This window comes from Chrysoperla carnea, chromosome 4, assembly GCF_905475395.1.
Source record: "Chrysoperla carnea chromosome 4, inChrCarn1.1, whole genome shotgun sequence".
Lineage (NCBI taxonomy): Eukaryota > Metazoa > Arthropoda > Insecta > Neuroptera > Chrysopidae > Chrysoperla > Chrysoperla carnea.
This window is the reverse complement of record NC_058340.1, coordinates 8,924,800-8,946,359: the sequence shown is the minus strand read 5'-3', so window position 1 is coordinate 8,946,359 and position 21,560 is coordinate 8,924,800. Positions and strand designations below refer to the sequence as shown.

Below are 21,560 nucleotides of genomic sequence, written 5' to 3'. Positions count from 1 at the left end.
TTTTTCCATCCCTTAGAAGGAGTGGCTACCGCCCCCTGGGCAAAAGCATCACTAGGCATAACTTTTGATTTAGAGTATGAATAAAGCTTAATTCTAAGTTTTCAGGTCAATCGGAGCTATGGGAACGAATTTGCAGGTTTCACCCTCGTTTACTGGAATAATTGATAACTCCACAATAAAGCAAAATAAGAATAAAATTTTTCGATATCTGCCTTAGTTTTCTAAATATCGAAAGCTGAATAATTAAAGAAAATTGCAATACAACTAGGCATTAATTTTTATTTTAGGGATTTCTATTTTCTATTATCAGTTCTTAAAACTAAAAGAAACTATTATCAGTTCTTAAAACTAGTGATTAATACGCAAAACTATAAAACATAATTATTACCTGTATAAATCGCGACGGCTCCATAAAATAATAGATAATTGAAAAACCGCCATTAAAGAACCCAAAATGTCACCTAAATTTTCGGTAGCTTCTATTAAATTCACTTCAGTTAAAATTGGATATAAAACTTCACCTGTCTGCAAAAATTAAATAAGTTTTTGATTACCTATAACATTTTTCTTAAAGGCGACAACACATTTACTAATTTACAGAAAAGTAAAAAGTAATTTTAAAATAAATAATTCCGTCAATGTGTAATTATTATTGGAATAGGTACATGCTGTTCCATATATAAAGTTCCTAAGCAAAAAAAGTCATTTAAGTATATTTCGAAAAGTCAATACTTTCCGAGTGATTGGCTATTGAAATTCGAAGTATTTAACGTCAAATAACTGATAAATTTGAAGTCTTTTGAAAAAAGGATATCCAAATAAAGTTAATTGGAATGCGGAAAGCATTAATTTTAGTTCCCGTGGTAAGTTCATCAGTTTTTGTACTAAATAAAATATAAAACGAAATGTCCGAGAAACATTGTTTTCATTATAACTCCGTCAATTTTCATGCAAATGACTTGAAATTTTTTCCATTTTCATGGTTTTTTATAGTACTTAAAAGAGTGTATGATTAACTTTTTTCAAAAGACTTCAAATTTATCAGTTATTTGACGTTAAATACTTCGAATTTCAATAGCCAATCACTCGGAAAGTATTGACTTTTCGAAATATACTTAAAAAAATATACTACACCTCCCAGAAGTGGTGGCTCCCACCCCTTGGTGTTTGACGATTCGGTACCAAAAAAATTAAACCTATGAAATAAATGGTGGAAGCGCATATAAATAAATATATTACATTACATCTTACTATTCAAATATATTTATTTGTGCTCCCATCATATTTATCTAGAATTGTGAACAGTTATTGGAGGTATTATTTATTATTATTTAGGTATTATTGTGAATAGGTATGTATTAGAGCTATATGCGAGCGTAACGAACTCCACTCCAGAAGGCTCCAGCCAGGTGTAAGGCTAGTTATTCTAAAGTTTTAATTTTTCACTTTCGTTGACCCCCATGACTCACTATCTTTTTTTATTTTAATTCAATGAATAATAGTAACTAAAAGGTACTTACCGTTGAAAAAAGAATACAGATATACATTAGCCAACTATGGAATCGAACAAAATAAACCCAAGGTGATTTGAGATCATAGTAAGTTAAAGGCCAAAGTCCAATTATTGTTAAAAGTCGCCCTGAAGATTGAAATAATTTGTCTATCTTCGGATTTTCCATTTAGATTCTGCAATCATTGAAATATCTATGTTGAATCAAGAGGATTGTTTATGATGTGGCAATATTACTTTCATAATTCAAACTTTACATTCTAGAACTTTAAACGTAAATTTCTCGGTTAAACGTATCGAAAAAATTTGATCTGGACAGAATTGAATAAAAATTAGGAGAGTTATTAAAATAAATAAAAAATTCACTTTTGTTTTGCGTTCGAGATATTAAATTTGAGTTTTTGACGCAAATTGGTTAAAGTTGGGAACATAGCCATGAATTATCTCGTGTTTTAAACGTTCAAAATTTCTGAAACTTAGAGATTTAATAAAAAGCCCTATCGTGAGCCAGTGAAAAAAAAATGGTTAAATTCTGTCTTCACTATACAAAAAAATGTATATTTTTATATAGCTTTGAAACTTTAGTGAAAATAATCGATTTAGCAATTTTTTAAATCCTAAAAGACCATAAAACCATTTGTAAGACCATTTTTTACTTTGCTTCATTTTGAAAAAATTTCATGGATTTTTTTTTGCGTGCTTGGGTTTAAAATATATCGACAAAAACATTTTTACAGAGGGCACACTTCTTGAAAAAATAAATGTTCATTAAAATATAACAACTTTAGACCACTTTTTTAACAGCATGCACCTACTTTTTTTGTAAAACAATATTATATTTCTAAAAGGATTACCTAAAAAATTGCTTTAGAATATTTTATCTAGACCCATGACTGACTGAAATCGGAATAAAAAAAAAAAAAAAAGTGTTAGAATATTTGAAAAAAGTAAGTACAAAATTTACCTATTTTTTATCAATAATAATATTTCAAATAATATGAAAAATGCTAAATTAATTAATTTATAATTTTATTGAGTAATTAATTTTTCTCTTTATTGTACGTATAATATGTTTGTTATGAAATAGTTTGTGAATTAAATAGCTTTTTATTAAATAACAAAATAAATACATAATATGAAAAGTGTTTTCCACTTTAAGGTGGTTTGGTAACTAGACGAGTTTAAAGATGGTTGAATTTTTATATTATAAAGCCCCTTCCATACTACTGAATAACACCTACTACTTTAATGGCATTGGTGTGTACATAAACAAATTTAGAAATTTAGCAATTTTTTCCACAACCATATCTCCTAAATTAGGACTCAGATCAAACATTGGTCAATAACTTTTTCGTTTGTCTTTATAGGCTTATTCAGGAAGTCAACCGTTTTGCAGTCAAATATAGATCATATACAGGATATTTTAGAGTTAATAACAAATTTGCTTATATCAAAATATGATTTTTAAGGATGTATGAGCACGGCAGTAGGGCACAAATTAAAAAAATTAATATTTCCAATTTTGATTGTGAATTATGTTATAACTTGACGATATAACACGATAAGTTAGTATACAATTTTTCGATATCTGGCGTATTTTTCTAAATATCGAAAATTTTGTTTAATTATTCAGCTCTCAATATTTAGTAAACCAAGGTGAGTATCGAAAAATTTGATTCTTATTTTTCGTCTACGTTCATAAAGATATACTAAAATTCATCATCTAAGTTGAAAATAAGATAAAAATAATTTCAACCCTTAATCTACCTGCTCGTACATCCCTTATATGGATGGAGACACTTGATTTTTTTCTTTTCTATGTCATTGCTAATATGTTTACTCTATTAAAAATATTTTTTTAAAATTTATTTTCATTCATTGCAAGTGAAAATTATCAAAAACTTTCAAAATATGTCGTTTTTTGAGATTTCTCCATAAGAGCAATGTAGTTTATATCGATTTTCAAGGATATTTTTCTTAAAAATTTTCATGGATACTTAAGCTGAAATTTCAACCACATATTCTTTGAGTAAAACTCTACCTATAAAAAATTTTGAGCCTTTAAATCAATTATTGTTGCCATGTTAATATATCCTTAAATATAATTTAAAAAACTAAAACTCATTAAGTAGACATAAACGATGACACTTTTAATAGTCATACTACCTTAATAAATCGATTTTCATTATCCCATTTTTAGATTATTATTATTTATTTAAAGTAGGTATAATTGAATTTTTTATACAGGCTCATTTTTTTAAAGCTTCAAACTAATTTGGTCAAAAAAGGATTGGAATATCAGAAAACGGAAATATAAATAATGCGTCTATAGATTTATATTCCGAAGATGTCTTCCAGGATAAAAGATGGACAAGAATGTTTTATACCAAAATAGAATAGCCTATTTTTAATATATTTTTTCACAATGCTGCAATCTTTGGTCCTTAATTTTACGGTTTTTTAAGGCTATAAAATGTAGAAATTTTATAAGATAAATTAATGGTTTTGCGATAAAAAATAAGAATCTGTTTAGGCCGTTCAAACCAAAGTGGAACCGAGCAAGAGAGAGTGTATATGTATATGTATGTGCATTATAATCTACAGTCCCTCTTGTTTGGTGCCACTTGTTTGCACGGCCTATACCAATATAATTATTTTATGGAGAATTTGTTGGTCAAAAATTTTCTTTGTAGAAACTTTTTAACCTGAAATTAAGTCTAAGCCAAAAATTAAGATCTAGTAAAAAAGTTTTTTTTAGCGCTAAAGAAGCAGAATCTATAAAAAGTGTGTACTTTCATAAAAAAAAATGATGCCTTTTAACATGAAAGGCGCCCTCAAAAAAAAAAACTAGGCAAATTTTTTTCATTTTGATATATTTGATATCCCAATCCGTTTTTGAAAAAGTAAGTTAGCAACTTTTACAAAAATCAGCCTGTATATAATGTTTTGATAAATGATGTTTGCAAACAGAATATTAATTTTTATGTTTACTTCATACTACAGATAATTTTTTTCTGCATTAAATTATAGGAGTTATTTTTTAATCTAAATAGGTTCAGTATTAAGTAATTAATGTAAATGCACAAAATCCTTACAAAAATAGGTGGGGGAAGTGCCCACATTTTCAAGAAAACCAAGAAAACCGTTTTAGACTATATCTCCATAACCGTGCACTTTAGATCAAAAATGGTCATAAACCTTATTGTAGATAATTAAATTATCTACATTTTTGTAACCTACTTTTTTTTTGTATTAGGTATCACTAATCGTTTATTACTTATACGACTATGACGATTTACTCATAGACTCTTTGACCGATATGTCTTCTAATATTTGTTTAAACAAGAAAATGATGCATTTTGTTAAAACATATCACCTTAAAGACCCACAATAAAAATAGTTTTAAGGGGTTTTAACAAAATGCATAATACAGCCCACAGAAATGCTCATCTTAATTTGAATCAGAAAATGATAATTACTTAACTTTTAAATCTACTTTTCTAAAACATTTGTATTAAACTTTTTTCTCTATAATTTATATTCATGACGTTATAACGCGTTGAATGTTGCATTATAGCTACATATAATTGATAATTTTTTCTTGCACTAATTTACAGGAGTTCGTTTACTAAAAATAGGTTAATTATAACGCACTGAATGTAAATACACAAAATCCATACTTTGGAGAGGAGAAGTGCTGCCGTTTTGAGAAAAACCGTGACCAGTAACCCCGCAACCGTGCACTTTAAGCTAAAAATGGTAAAAAAACTTTTTTGTAAATAATTGAATTTCCTATCTTTTTAGTCAATTTTTTTTTTAATCTTAACAAAAATTTCAAGGGGTGGTCGCTGCTTTTGCAGGTAAGAAGACAAAATTTTTATTGCTAATTATTATGTCACTTACGTTTACATTTTTCATATAATTATTGAATTTTTATCATTAAGCTATATGTATACTTCTTTTTTATTAATCTTGCACCCGGTAGTTGTAACATTAAACGCGTTATAACTTCATAAATATGAATTTTATAAAAAAATGTTTAGAATAAATAGGAAATTTGTAGATTTAAAAGTTAAGTTCTTATTATTTTCTTGTTTAAACAAATATTAGAAGCCGCAAAATCAGAATATTTAAGTATATTTTTACATAAATTTTAACTTTTTTCAAATTTCAAGATTTATTTTTGACTAACGATAATACTCTATTATGCTTCTGAGTATAAGTTTTGGGGAAAAAATGCATTAAACAATTTTATACTGTTATTTCAAACAGACTGATGACATTATTGATTATTAGATGATATGAAGCTTCTTTTTTTGCAAATGGCTAAATGTTCTTTGATATTATATTTGATAAAATTTTTGTTTAGTATAGAGAGGAAATGAATTATATATTACATTTATTTACAGTAAGCAAATCCAGTTTTAATTAATTAATTTACTATTGATGTTATCTGAAGTTTATAAGTGTTATCAGATTTAATTAGTTTCAAATTTAGTTATCCCGTTATATTGACAATTAAATGTTTAAAAGTTTTATCCAAATATAATACATATACAAATAAATATATTACGTCAGTTTATATCAGTTGCATATTGTATTATATACCTACTATAATAGTAATAATGGAAGATAAGAGCATTATAAAATTATACAGAACCAAAGTATTAAAGAAAAAAATTTTTAAAACAAAATTTTTGAAAACTTATATTTACTATTCTAGTTTTAGAATCTATTGCTTAAAAATTTTTATCACCCCTTGCCGCTTTGCACAGAGGGTTGAAAGTATGAGTAATGTTATCCCTAAATTTTTTATAAAGTTTAGCGTACAAAAATTTTAAAAATTATTTTATGGCTAATTTGTTGAAACCACTCGAAAGCTTTTTTATTTTTCTTGAAAATGACTTTTTCGACAAAAAAACCAAAGTATTCGCTTTCCAAGCAAAATTGGAACTTCTGGATTTAAAATCCTGTATCTTTTTAAATAATCATTGCATTGAAATTTTTTAAATATCGTTCGAAAACTTAAACTGCCTTCTTCTGACAGTGTTGATTGCTCTGTAGCATTACACATATATACATGTGGCATGTAACTGATATTCCCATATAATACATACTATGCAATTTGCGCTCTCACGGATACATTTAATTTTTGATCTATCTCTAACGATTTACATGATGGGTCCTACGGACCCAAGACCCAAATGACCTATGTTGCTCATTTACGAACTCGATCTCATTTTTACGCCCAAAGCAGGCTATAAAAATTTCAATTTCAGCTTGATATCTCTTTTCGTTTTTGAGTTATCGTGATGACAGACGGACAGATGACAGACAGACGGAAATGGACTAATGAAGTGATTTTATAAACACCTACACCAAAACTTTGTTAGTAGCATCAATATTTTTAAGCGTTACAAACTTGGGACTAAACTTAGTGTACCTTGGTATATTTCATATACATGGTATAAAAAAATTAAAGCTAAACGTAGAACAAAACACCACCCACCACTGTTTTATACCACCACAAAAACATCGAATTCAGCGTGTTAAGTCAACATATATACTACTTAACTATATTAAAATATAAGTATTCTATTCAGACTCGTTGTTTAAGTGTCTTAAGCTTCTTACCACTAAGCACGCTTCGTTTTTGTTGATGGACCTTTGATTATTACTTCTTTATTGTTGTGTGGTCATTCACACTTCTTAAGTCAACTAAATTTAATAATTTTGAATATCATTTTTAAACGTAAGAGTTTCAAATAAACTGCAGTAAAATACGTTTAGTTCAAATTCGAAAAATTCGATACGTTTGTTTAAGTGTTTGTAGTAAAAAAAAAGACAAATTAAAAATGAAAAATAATTTCGTAATCGGTTTAATAAATGTGATTTTTTATTGTGCATTCTTCACAAATAATTCAAATGGTAAGTTTGTACGCGCTAATTATGTATATTTCAGGCGATTTCCCTCGATTAAAACATTTTCCCTCCTTTCCCTTAGAATTTCTAAATATATTTTAAATTTCATCATTAGCATACAATTTTATTTATAAGAAAATTCTAAGATCTAGGAACTTGTGAGGGTATAGAAAGGGATTAAGACATTTTATTTAATCACTTTGATAAAAGCTCAGTTAAATATGTATGATATATTATTTTCTATAATCCCTATATATTATAAATGTGAAAGTAAGGATATCTGTTTGTGTGTTTGTTTGTTACGCTTTCACGCAAAAACTAGCGAATGGATTTTGATGAAACTGTACAACAATATACCTCCTACATCAGAATAACACATTTTTTGTATCCGTTATTTTTATATTAGACGATATTTAAGGATATTTATGCACGAGTTTAAAAAACTTGAAATTGCAATAACTGCGTTGGTATGATTTGAAAGCATGTCGCTGATGAAAATTTGAATTTGGAATAAATCTTAGCTATTAATTAAGCAACCCTTATACTCTTATAGGATCAATCTTGTGTCTGTCTGTTTGACTGTTACAGACGTTGCTAAATTTCGAGATATTTTCGATTAAAAACAAATTGATTTATTGTGTTTATATTCTTGTTTGTGTTTTATTTTTTATAATATACCGCAATTCAAATGGTAGATTTAAATTTAAATTGAATCTCATTGCGTATAAAAAAATCTGTGTAAAGTTAGCTCATTATATTTGGAAAATCAATTTTTTTTATTTTTATTTTTATTTACTCTTGATAGGCTTTATACAGGTTGATTTTTAAAACATTTGCAGTCTCATATTTCGAAAACGGAATGAAAAGGGAAAAAACGCAAAAATACGTTTCAGGCCATTTTAAGAAAAAATGAAAATTCTGGTTCATAAGTTCAATTATGGCTTAATGATGGCTAAAGGACTTGCGATAAATATCATTTTTTTTTATCCAACCTGTAAAATTAATAGACTAACTTGCACGAAATGTGAGCTTATTGGTATATTGTCAAGTTGTGTTTTATAAAGTTGGGTCCAACTTTTTGTTGGATTCAACTTGACCGTACTAAAAAATAAACATCAAAATTGCTTCATTTGTATTGGTTGAGGTATGGATAGCAGCTGCCAAACAACACTTAATTAAAGTCAAGACTGTATTTAAAATAAAATCAAGGTTTGGGGAAGGGCATTCAAGCCAAAACTTGCTTTATTGCTTTTGGGCAAGGCTTGGGTAAGGGATGCCAAATCAAGATTTATTTTATAAACCTTGGGTAAAGACCAACAAAACACGACTTGATTTATTAGCCTTCATGGTGGCTTATGCAAAAACTTGCAAACCAGGGCTTGGTTTATTAGATTTGGTTTAGGCTTTGACAAGGTCTGAAATATCAACGTTGAACTTTACAAGGATTGTTCAACATCCATTTGATCGTCCAGCTTGGCATTTTCTCTTTGAAAATCTACAAGTAAACAAGATTCCTTATTATAAAATTTAAAAAAAAACCAGAATTAGTGGGTAATAAATCGCAATTAATAATTCTCTCTAATATCTGAAATTGTTATTAGCAAGTAATGTGCTAGTTTTATGGATGATTCGAAGTCTGATTTGTGTAATTGTATTCATAAATATAAATTATTATGTCCAATTAAATAAATAATAAGAATAAAGTTGGGATTGAATTTATTGTTATGATTATTATTGAAATAAATTCTATACAGTTAATTTACAAATGATTTTATATTGTAATATAAATATTTAGGATAGAAACTTAATACCTACTTGTAAAAGGAAACCATGTTTTTATTACAAGTAACTTTTAACTAAACACAGGATATTCAAAATTAATAATAAAGGCCAAATATTGAAAATTTATAATGAATACTAATAAATACTAGCTTTGGACCGGCTTACATAGATGTATTAAGAGTAAAACATTGTGATATAAAGCGGGCGTTTCTGAGCAAATTGCCATGCACCAAGGATGATCAATTTCTTTCGATTCCGTTTTTTAGGTTTTACGATTTAACTTAATCTGCTAGGCATCAAGTATAAGTTGAAACACAATATATAAATATATTGTTTATTAATAATATCGACAAGTTTTGAAACGTTTTTGTAAACTTGTACCAAAATGCTTGAATCGGCGTATCTCATTATCCTCTTGATCACCAAGTATACTGTTCCATTTTAAAATTTCCATATCCTTGAAGATCTGAATTAAGGTAGTTCGAGCGCCAAGGCAATTTTAGACGTAGGGTTGAAAGTATTTGTACCTGATTTTCAACTTTGATAATGAATTTTGTTATAACTTCATTAATGTGAACGAAAAATTAAAATAAAATTTTTCGATATCTGCCTTGGTTTTCGAAATATCGAAAGCTAAATAACTAAACAAAATTTTTAATTTCCTATTTTGAAAATTACTCTAGATATCGAAAAATTTTATCCTTACTTTTCGTCTTATATTGTCAAGTTAATTCACCATCAAAATTGAAAATATATATCTTTATAAATTTCTGCCCCTACGTGCTCATAACCCTTAATTAGCTGGGCACTACGGGTTGTTTTTGTTTTTAATAATTTATTAAGGTTTCAGCCATTAACCGTTTTTCCATAAGACCAATGTTAAATATGCCTACTTTTGAAGTCATTTATTTTTTCCATGATCGGGCACCGCTCTCTAAAATTTTCGGAATTGATTTAGACTTAGTCCAATTTCAAGCCTTTTATCTAAAATTGCCCTGGCGCTCGCACATCCTTAAAGTTAATATTACACAACCATAATAAATATGAATACTAAGATACAAACGCCATAAAAATAAAACAATATATGGTAATAATATAAGCCAATGTTATTGTCGATACACTTGCGTTCCAAGAATAATGAACTTATAAGTGGTCGGTGGATGTACACGATTGTTCTTTATTTTATTCAAGTATTGTATAAAATTTTTATATTTGAAGTAAGAAGAATATGCACAAAAATAAAAAATAAATAAAAAAAACAAAAGCATTTTATAAAATGTACATAAGTTTGTATGTCTGCAAAAATAAATCATCATGGTCTGCAGTGTTCAGTTGTGTTCATGTGAACACATTAAATACTAACTTTGTTCACATATTACAAACAATATTATACTACAGTGAAACCTGGATAAGTGAGAAACCTCCATAGATCAAACTAATGCTGAGGTCTCAACACTTTGGCATTGAATTACCTCTGTTAGTGAGACGAACCATACCTCTACATGTGGGATTTTTCTTTCGATAATATCATCATACTTACCTCTATAAATGAGACAGCGAGTGAATTTTATATAACCTCTGTAACTGAGAACATCTAAGATAACACTATTTTATTTGTTTACTTACTTATTCGTATCCTACCTGCAAATTCCGCACCTAACTAATTTTGAGCTTCAATGACCTTCAGAAAAATGCCGAAACAAAAGCTCAAATCGTTATCAGTAAGTGAAAAATTGAAGTTAATATCCGTTTATGAAAATGGGAAGACACGCGATGAATGTGTAGAATAATTCAGAATAAAGATCAAATAGAATCAAAATTTTCTGAAGGATACGGAAAACTAAAACGTGTACGTTATCCCTATATCCTGAACTTGAACAGTGTTTGCTAACATAACTTCAGGCCAAGTAACTTCGTAACAAAAACGTTCCGGTAAGTGGACTGATTATTAAAAAAAGACACAAGATTTCGCGTGAAGCAATTTAATAATTTTATATATTTTATTTAATAATCGCACCTCAATAACTGAAATAACGTGAATTCTAACTTCTATTAATAAAACCTGACCTCTGTAAATGATATATTTATTTTTACCTGGATGACTGAGACACTGGGTAAGTGGAATACCTCTATAAATGAGACAAATTTGCAGGTTCCTCGATGTCTTACTTAGCCAGGTTTCACTGTATTTGTTATATTATAGGTACCTATATTAAAGTGATTTCTTATTATTATAATAACATAACTAAAAGTTGGTTCAAGGGCGGTTACAAATCATCATCCTTTTTTTTGTGTTCGCTTCACTTAAATTGGATGGATAATAATCGTTCAACAAATGCTTAGTTGTATAATAGTCGTAGAATATTAACAAATGTGCTAAATCAAAAGTATAATTCATCACTGCTAAAATAACATTTGTGGTTTCATATCCATCTTATTTTATCAAATCATTTGATACCTGTTACCTGTGCGATATTATTTTTTGTTTGTTTTGTTTTTAGTTGAACACATCATTTTAACTTAACACAGGATAGATTATTACAAATTTTTTTAGAATCAAATATTAACTTTGTTTACAGTGGCGGATTCAGGCTTGATGCCGTCCTAGCCATAGATTGTTATGCTGCCCTTTTTGGTTTCTCGGGAGTGATTACTACTACTTTTTTTTTTTGGTATCCTAATTCTAATACATATTTTATTAAGTATTATCAGTTCCTGAAGGAGTAATTATTGAAATTAAAAATCTAATTTTCAAATATTATTTTTTTTTTTTAAATAAATAATTAACTTTTAATAATAATATTAAATAAAATATTAAAGTTAATGTAGGTTAGGTTAGGTTATATTGGCTGTTCACGAAGGGCACAGGCTATAGAGAGATAAACGTAGTTTCAAGTATGTATTCATCATTTAACAAAAAGCGTGCTGTCGCACGGCCTACAAGACAAGAGTTATTTTCTTAAGATCTTCTTCTAATCTTTAACAAAGACTTCTTTAAAATTCTTCTTTGGCGACATGACGTGTGTTTAGTGCTTTTTTTGAGACGTTTGTTGAATTTTATTATTCAAATGTAAATGATGAATAATAAAAAGATACGATGTAAGTATATTGTTTGTACCAAGAACAAAGATCAATTCTATTCAAATAATCTTATTCAAATGAAGCTATTTTAAATACTCCCTCCGTTTATTATGTTAAGAATCTGTCAAAGTTTCAATTAATCCCAAATAGATATAAAAATACGACTTCTATGCAGACTGTCATTGTAGATCCAAATTCAAATATAGGGTCTTTCAATAAGAGTGATACTTTTTATAATTTGAATAAAAAATACACAATTATTTATATATCAAAGTGAACAAGTGAAAACAAACAATTGACTGAGTTAATTGTTGAAATACCATGTATAGACAGTGTTGATTACTCTGTCACATTATACATTCATATATGTCACACATATATAACGGATATACCCATATAATACATTTTACACAATTTGCGCTCTCACGAGTAAACAGTGATATTCACGAAAAAATATTTTAAACAAAAGTTGTTTATTTTTTTAAAAGGAACATTTTTTATGTTTAAACCTTTGGGGCTATCTCTAACGGTTTATAAAATAAAGACAAGACATAATTGACTTATGTTTCTCATTTACGAACTCGACCTCACTTTTTACGTCTTAAGCACGGTATAAAAATTTCAACTTGATATCTCTTTTCGAGTAATCGTGATGACAGACGGATAGACGACAGACGACAGACAGACGACACACAGACGACACAAAACGATTAAATTTGTCAACCAACACTTTGAATGAATTTAAATGTTTTCTTGTATTGTTCGGTGTGGGTATATTTATTACAGTTATTCAAAATATTTTAAAATCATTTTAAATAAACTAATTTAAGTATAGCTATATTGCTCCGGATTGAGAAACACTGAACAACGTTAAAACGTAAATTGAAATTAGGAGCCAATGTTCACTGATGTATATTAAGTGTAAAATTAAGTATTTTTATATAATTCTCTGTGTATTCCCATGTGTTTAACAGGATATTACTATTACTCATGGTGACTTTTATTCCTAAGGGAAATTTATTATAAACTAACTGTAATACAAAGGAGTGTTAGTAGGGTAGTCGGTTTCTATTTAGAGAAGTACAGAGTCTTCAGAAAAGAACGATATGAATCAAATACTTGAATTAAATTGCCGCTTAATAAAAATAATAAATCGAATCATGAATGTTAAAACAGAAGTCTGTTCAATCTTAAGTGTCAAGTAGGCAGGGTTCCAACGAATTTTGCCATTTTTGTACTATTAACATCCAAAACTAGTTAGGCATATGTATCGATAACTAGTTTTGGTAATAAATAGTACAAAATACAAAAATGGCAAATTCGTGTATCTAGTAAATAGAAACAATACAAAGTAAAATAACATATCGTGGTTGCCATGGATATGGCACACACACAAAGCATATTTCATTTTGTTACGTAACGGTTTTTGCCAGTTTGCTCACCATGGAAAGCCGCGTTAAGGAACTTCTTTCCAAAAAATCTTTCAATTTTAGGTTTTGTGCTGAATCCAAAAATGATTGCAAAATCCCCTTGTGAGGTAATCTCTAGCCAACCCCTCTATTAGCTTTCTCTCATTCCCTTCAATTTTCGCTTAATTTGAATTTTTAAAGAAATTGGTCTTCATAGAATTTTTTAATTTCTATTAAAAAAAAAATGTTTAAGTGGTTCGGTTAAATTTGCGAGATACAGAATAATCAATTGCCCCTTATATAATTTAATAATATCATATTAATTGAATTTTATAATAAATTTGTAAACAATTATTATTGATACTTTTATAAATAATATATACCAATTTCAGTAAGCAAAAATTGAAATAATAACATATTCGATTTTAAAAATAAACGTTTTCTTTGAATTATTCAGACAATTCAATAAAAATTAATAATAGGGTATTATAAGAAAAAACATTTTAAGCTTATTATTTTTCTCTAGATATAATTTATTTAAAACTGAAATTGCATATTTAATATAGAAACGTTAATCCTTATACATACGCCTTAAACAAAATTGGGTCACTGACAAAGAATTTTTTTCCCGAACTTCTTAAAAATTTGCATGTATATCTATGCTGAAATTTTAACCACATATTCTTTGAGTAAAAGCCTATTTACCAAAAAATTTGAGCCTTTAAATCAAACATTGTTGTCATGCTCATACGTCCTTAAATTCCAATATTTCAAAAAATTACATACCCGAAAGTGCTAGAACTTTTTGAACATGTTGTCAATACCTTAATAAAGGAAATTGAAAAGCGACAAGCATTCATTTTAGTTCCCGTGGTAAATTAATCAGTTTTTATTCTGAATAAAACATAAAAGAAAGGTACAAGTAACTTTCTTTTCATTATTACTCCGTTAATTTTCATGCAAATCACTTTTTCATTTTCAAGGTCTTTTATACTACTTTAAAAGCGTACGATTTTTCAGTTGTTAGTCGCTAAATACTTCGAATATGAATCGCCAATAACTCGGAAAGTATTCACATTTCGAAATAAACTTGAATGACACATTTTGCTTAGAATTTCATCACTCTTTCGATTCCTGTTGCTATTTTCAACATATGTATTTCCATCTTCTGAAAGAGGTGTTTACCATCCCTCCGGGGAAAAAGCACCACTAGGCACCATATCAGTTTTGATCTAAAGAGGGTGAACAGGGCTTAATCCCAAATTTTCATCAAAATCGGTGCTATAGGTCAAAATTTAGAGATTTCGTCTTGTTTTCTCCTCGTTTACAGAAAAATTTATTATTTGTGATTAAAAATTTTCTGGTTAGCAGATATAGTCCAAATTTTGAATTTTTCTTCTAATTTCGCTTTTTTCTTGTTAATTTATCAAACGAAAAATTTAATGTAGACTTTTTTATTGTTAACTAATATTATTTCTCTTTACTTTTCAGCACAACGGATAACTACAATACAATTAGAAGGAACACAATATTTCATTAGTAAAATGAATCCATACGCACCAGCATTGAATTATTATTTAGCTTATCAATATTGCCGATCAATTGGTTTACAATTAGTTTCATTTGAAACAATGGAAAAAACTAAAGCAATGTCTAATTATTTGAAAAATGCAGGTAAGTGTTTAATTATTTGTTTTATTTTTTAATTTGTTGCGTATATATTTTATCCAGCATTTCTGAAATGGCGAGTTTGTCTATTTTATATCTGTTTTTTTAGTACCTTTTAAATCATATAATTCAAGTAAATTCTTTAAAAAATGAGTTTTAAGTAACTGCAGCTATATAAGATATCTAACCAGATATTATAATCTAATGCATAAGATTACCGTGTTCGTAATAGACCACGAACCCACAATGAAGTGATCATTTCTATGAATTTTTTTGTCTACCATTTGTACGGTTTATCAGTGAAATTCTTCGATTTTTGTGTTTCGATTTTGAGGCCGTTAACATTAAAAGGCAGTCATTTCTTTCATTTGCAACTGTCAAAGGGTTAAAAATATTATTAAACTCGTCCAAAATATAAAAGATCGAGATTTGTGTCGATAACTATATCCGGTAGGAACTACATTCCTTTCGTACCTTGGTACATTATAAATGTAGCGCTTACTTTTTTTATTTACAAGATATTTTTCTGCAAATTTAAGGTATTAAGTCAAACACTTGTTTGATTTTTTAAAGAATTAAATTTTATAGCTACTTTTAGTTTTTACTGTATGCATGAATAGTAATATTGGTTTAAAAAAGACATACTTCTCACTTAGTAGTCAAGCCAATATATGAGTACATTACGTTTGGTTTGATCAGGATATTTATTATGACATAACATAAAAATTGCATTGTACTTACTTTAAATTATCTCTGTTTTATTTAACTTCTGATTACTTTCCCAACACAACTTTTGTTTTGTTGATAAAACATAACATTTTGACAAAAAATACAAATTGACAGTTATAAAAAGGTTTTTGCATTTTCTCAAAATTCATGGCAACCTGAATTGATTGAAAAAGTTTTAGTATCCTAGTTAACCTAGATGTCGGTTTTTGGTGTCGGAATATGATATTTCTGCCCCACTTCATGGACGTAAAGTGAAAAAATAGTAGTTCGCATGAATATGATTTTGTGGAATTCACTAAGGCAAATATTATTTACCTACTCCTATAAAAATCAACTGACGCGAAGTCGATTCAAAAATTATAATCAGGAGTTTTTCGAAAAGTTTTTTCAACGATTTTCCAAACTTTCAAATTTCTAGCGATTTGTTTGTACGTATTGTGTTGCGAATGATTTTATTTTACCATAAACACAGGTAAAAAAATCGCCCAAGTTCAAAAATCGAAACACTCGAACCAAGGCTTAAAATAATATCTCTCTATCACTAAACTTACCCTTATCAGGCCTCTAAATTGAATACAAAAAGAATCATAATTTCGGTTCATTATAGTCTCACGAAAGAAATAAATAAGGAAATTAATAAAAATGTGCGTGTAATAATAAACACAATTTTGATAAAACCTTCAGGTCAGATGTGATAACATTTTGTTAAAGTTATAAACTTTTTATATATACATGTTGATTTTTATAATAGGTATAGTAGATATCTATTGAAGCCCTCGTTTAACGCTTGTGTAAATAATACAACTAAAATAATTTCCTTTGAAAGTCAAGCACTACTAAGTTATCATTCGCTTTTTTTAATGCTTATAATCTTTCCATTTATGATTTAACCTTAGTCAATTCATTACATGTATTTTTTAATAATTTTATGGTTTGATAAGATACCTGAGATACCTGTCCTACTCATTGCTTGACCGACCAGAGCTTATGATTCTACCTACACCTTTATGAAAATCGACTGTAAAACAACCAGCCTTTGTCATTTCGGAGCTTTTTTATTATCGGGATCTTAGACTATATGTTTGAATAGAGGTTTATTACATTAGCTGCCTGTGTGGACATTTTAATAGGGAAGATGATTTGTACACTTACTCGAGCGCGTCATATTAATATACGAGGGCTTCTTTGGACCTTCCTTCGTACCTCCTTCCGAAGGGTAGATATTCAGATTAAAGAAAAAATATTCCGATAGGTGAATTAACTCGAGCGCGTCATATTAAGATAAGGTGGGTTATTTACATGCTAAAAAATGTACATTTCAACAATCTGATGCTTAAAGCGTGACGCAAGGAAATGAGAGGCTTGCAAAGTTAGCCCGTAATAATTCGAACGCGATCAAAATTTTTTCAGATAATTGAAAAGTACATTTTTTAGCATGTAATTAACCCACTATATCTTAATCTGACGCGCTGGAGTTAATTCACTTATCGCAATTGCTTTTTTACTGATCTGGCATAAAATCTTACCAATTGAAATTTGATTAGGTAATATGTATCAAAAGTAACGAGTAACGTAACGATAAGATTGCTACGGAAATTGATTATTTTAGTAACGAATGCATATGGGTTCTCAATTTCTCGTTAATTCTAAAGCACTATTTTTTAAGCATAGTCTACTTCATACTTACCCATATAATGATTTTTTTAATCAGCAAACAAACTCAGAGACTTTCGAGACATTTACATATAACTCTAATCAATAGGTTCATTCTTACGAGTATATTGATTTGATCCGCTTATGTAGTCGGTTTATATTGAAGCAATCAATTTTTGTTTCGTTCATTTAGATATCGTGTTACGCAAGGTCTTCTGTAGATATACATGTTTTCATATTATGTGATACCTATGCCTATGTTTTTTTATTACTTTTTATAGTACATTTACCTTTTTGTATACAGTTATCAAATTTAAAAAACATGTTTAAAAAAATTGCTTCAAATATTTGGTCTAACTGTATGTTGCTGTCGATTTTTTTAATTACTAATTTATTTTTAAATAGAAATATTTTGACGTTTAATGTTTAATATGCAATATTTGAATTCTGTTCAATATTAAAAGTTTAAAATGATGTTGAATGAAAATGATAAATATTTTAATATTGCTATATAAGCCTTTTTATCGATTTGCTTTTATTTCGGACAGTTGTCAAAAAATTATTCAATCTAAGAAAATCTAATATATTTTATCTTTATTAAACAGCGCTTTTTGAGTAGGATAGAAATATGCGATATGTCTTAACTTGACTGAAATCTGTCCGAAACAAAAAAGAATCAGCAGAGTCAGCTTGTTTATTTGTTTGTTTATCTTTCTTTTACGCTCAAACCGTTCAACGGATCGACGTGATTTTTGTCTATTCCTTAGGGAAACTGTTATATCTCGAACTTTGGAAAAATTGGCAAATGGAAGTATGGATTTGTAACCCCCGAACTTAAAAAATGTGTGTTAGGTATAAGTGTGACCTCTATGTGTGTATGTCTGTCTGTCTGTCTGTGGAATCGAAGCGCCTAAGCGGATAAACCGATTTTGATTTTTTTTAGTTTCGTTTGAAAGGTAATCTAATGGAAAGTGTTCTCAGGTATTTTATTTCAAGCGCGAGAGTTCAGGGATCCTAACCCGAAAAAACTTAAAAAATGGCGATGATCATAAAAATTGGCTTAGTTTGGAAAAGGCTTTAAGGCAAAAGGTAATTTAATGGAGAATGTTCTTAGATATGTTTCAACTGCGAGTTAAGGTTTCCGTTCCCGAAAAATTTGTCCGGGGTTTTTAAATTTTGTAAATTTCACTTGTAATAATAATATTTTTCTAGGCCATTTTGTTTATTTCATTGTTTATATTTCATTCATACCTATTGAAACGGAACAATAAGTTAAGGCCACAGATAATTTTTTCCTGCATTCATACCATTTTTAGTCTAAAATGCACGGTTACGGTGATATGACCAAAGCGATTTTCCTTAAAATGAAGGCATTTCCGCCCTCTTTTCTTGTAAAGATTTTGTGCATTCAGTTCCAGAAAGTTAAAGATTCCAGTTTATTGACTATTTTTATATAAAGAAATACGCCAAATTCGATAATGATTTTGAGCGGCAATTTTCATTGTTTTGGCGGTTTTGACTTTTTTGCCGAACGAAAAAAATTAAGGCGCAAAAAATCAAGATTTTAACAAAATACGTAGTTTAGGACTAGTTGCGACCTTTTATCTTTGACCGTTATATTGTTATAAACAAATTGAGGGTAAAAAATTAACAATTTCTTTCTGATTTTTTTTCTGCTCAACAAAAGGATTGTATAGATATTTTAAATTTTGTAAATTTCATTTGTATGTAAACACAATCGATACTGCACATACCAACGAGCATTTTAGAAATATATATAAAACCGTAGAAGGAAGCTTCGGGTAACTAGCTAGTCTTGTTAATCCGATCATTATCTTTCATATCTTGTATTACACATCTTAAACGTGTAATAAAATGATGTGCTATAACTATAATAATAATATTATTTATTATATGTAAAGTTAAAAATAAAATTATGTAAATGATGATGACTAATGAATTCTTTTTTAACAGACACTAAAGACGTTGAAGATGATGTCTCTCTAGTATTTTTTTTTTATGTCCATTGTTATTCTTAGCCAATATAATACCTATATGAATATTAAATAGAATTATATGTAAGTGTGTATAGTGTGTATATGTAACTACGTGATATACATTTCCGTCTAGAATAACGAAGCACCTCATCTAAAATGTCTGTTGCCGTCGTATCCGATGTTCTTAGAATAGGACACCGGATATCCTGACTATACAAACATTTCTAGAGACGTACGTACAGAGTATCTATAGAGTGATATTAGTTGTTATATGGACGTTTGTCTCTTCAATTAGATTCTATAAATTAAAGGGTGTCCAAAAATTAACGCAAAAAATGAGTTTTACGTCATTTTGACCTTCTAAGAAACAAAACATACAGTATACGGGTGATAGCTGATAGCTTAATTATCGAAAGCTAAGTAATTAAACAAAATTTTCAATTTTCGTTATTTTATTAAGGTTTAAACTTTAATTTAAATAGATAGAACCAGAATCTAGAGATGAAAATCTAAAAACTGGAGCTTTTAAAGATTGGCCAACAGCTACTTCTTACGTTCTTTCCCGGACAGTCCTTTGATCATAAAAATTTGAATTTTACATGTATAATTAAAATCGAAAAATGATAATCTAAAACATGAGAGCTTCCCCTTGCGTTTAGGTCCAACTCTATCCCAAACTGAACATATTTTTTATCAATTTTGTAAACCTCCGAAGTTTTAGATCTGCATCTTTCGGATTAGATTATATCTGCCGAATTTTACCATTTTGTAGGAAATTTGTGATAGAATAAACTTTTCTTCCACTATTTCTCTGCAAACTCTAGTATAAGTAAAACATGTGAGGCGTAGGCTATGCATCCGTCAACAATCATTACGGGACGATGGGCTATCACATTCTATTACATTAAAAAAAAAACTTAACAAATTGTGTTGCCTTATTTCTTCTTCTGTAGACTTGATCATTATCTTCTTTTTATGCTAAGATGATGCTTCAGTTTCATTCTAGTCATGAGAAAGGTTGACAGGTGGGCTAGCCATGGAACTTCATTAACATATGTTAAATGTATGAGGATATCTTCACGATTACTGATTTATTCACAAGTCACGACTTGTGAATCACAAATCACTTGACACCCATGTTGGCTGTGCGTCTACCGTACAATTCAGTTTGCGAGTCCTGTGTCAATCGACATCATTAACATATTAAAAGTATCCGAGACAATCAAGGTGAAATATAGATGGTTTATCAAAATTTTTTTGTAGTACGTAGACGAAATCATCTACAGGGCAGTTTTTATGAGAAAACAAGTGAAAAAAAAACAATTGACTGAGTTAATTGTTGAAATACCATGCATAAATAGTGTTGATTACTCTATCACATTGCACATACATATACAATTTATATAATATATACTATACAATTTACGCCTAATTTGCTCCCTCACGGGTAAACAGTGATGCTTACGAAAAAATGTTTCATACAAAAGTTGTTTATTTTTTGATAAGGAACATTTTTTACATTTAAACTTTCCATCTCTAACGGTTTATATGATGGGTCTTACGGACTCATAGGTCAAGATCCAATTGACCTATGTTGCTCATTTACGAACTCGAACTCACTTGTTACGTCCTGAGTACGCTGTAAAAATGTCAGCTTGATATCTTTTTTCGTTTTTGAGTTATCGTGCCCACAGACGGACGGACAACCGGATATGGATTAATTAGGTGATTTTATGAACATTTATACCAAAATTTTGTTCATGGCATCAATATTTTTAAGCGTTACAAACGTTACAAGCGTTACATACC

General features: G+C 28.8%; 1 protein-coding gene across 2 annotated transcripts in view; it reads left to right on the top strand.

The window, feature by feature from the left end:
* Window positions 1-7,359: 7,359 nt before the first annotated feature.
* Window positions 7,360-21,560, top strand: part of LOC123298115 — a 32,948-nt gene continuing 18,747 nt past the window's right edge. For both annotated transcript variants that reach the window (XM_044880022.1, XM_044880023.1), the window contains exons 1-2: window positions 7,360-7,438; window positions 15,196-15,378. In XM_044880022.1, the coding sequence (XP_044735957.1) occupies window positions 7,366-7,438; window positions 15,196-15,378 (256 nt within the window). In that variant the 5' untranslated portion in view covers window positions 7,360-7,365. The remainder of the gene's footprint in view (window positions 7,439-15,195; window positions 15,379-21,560) is intronic.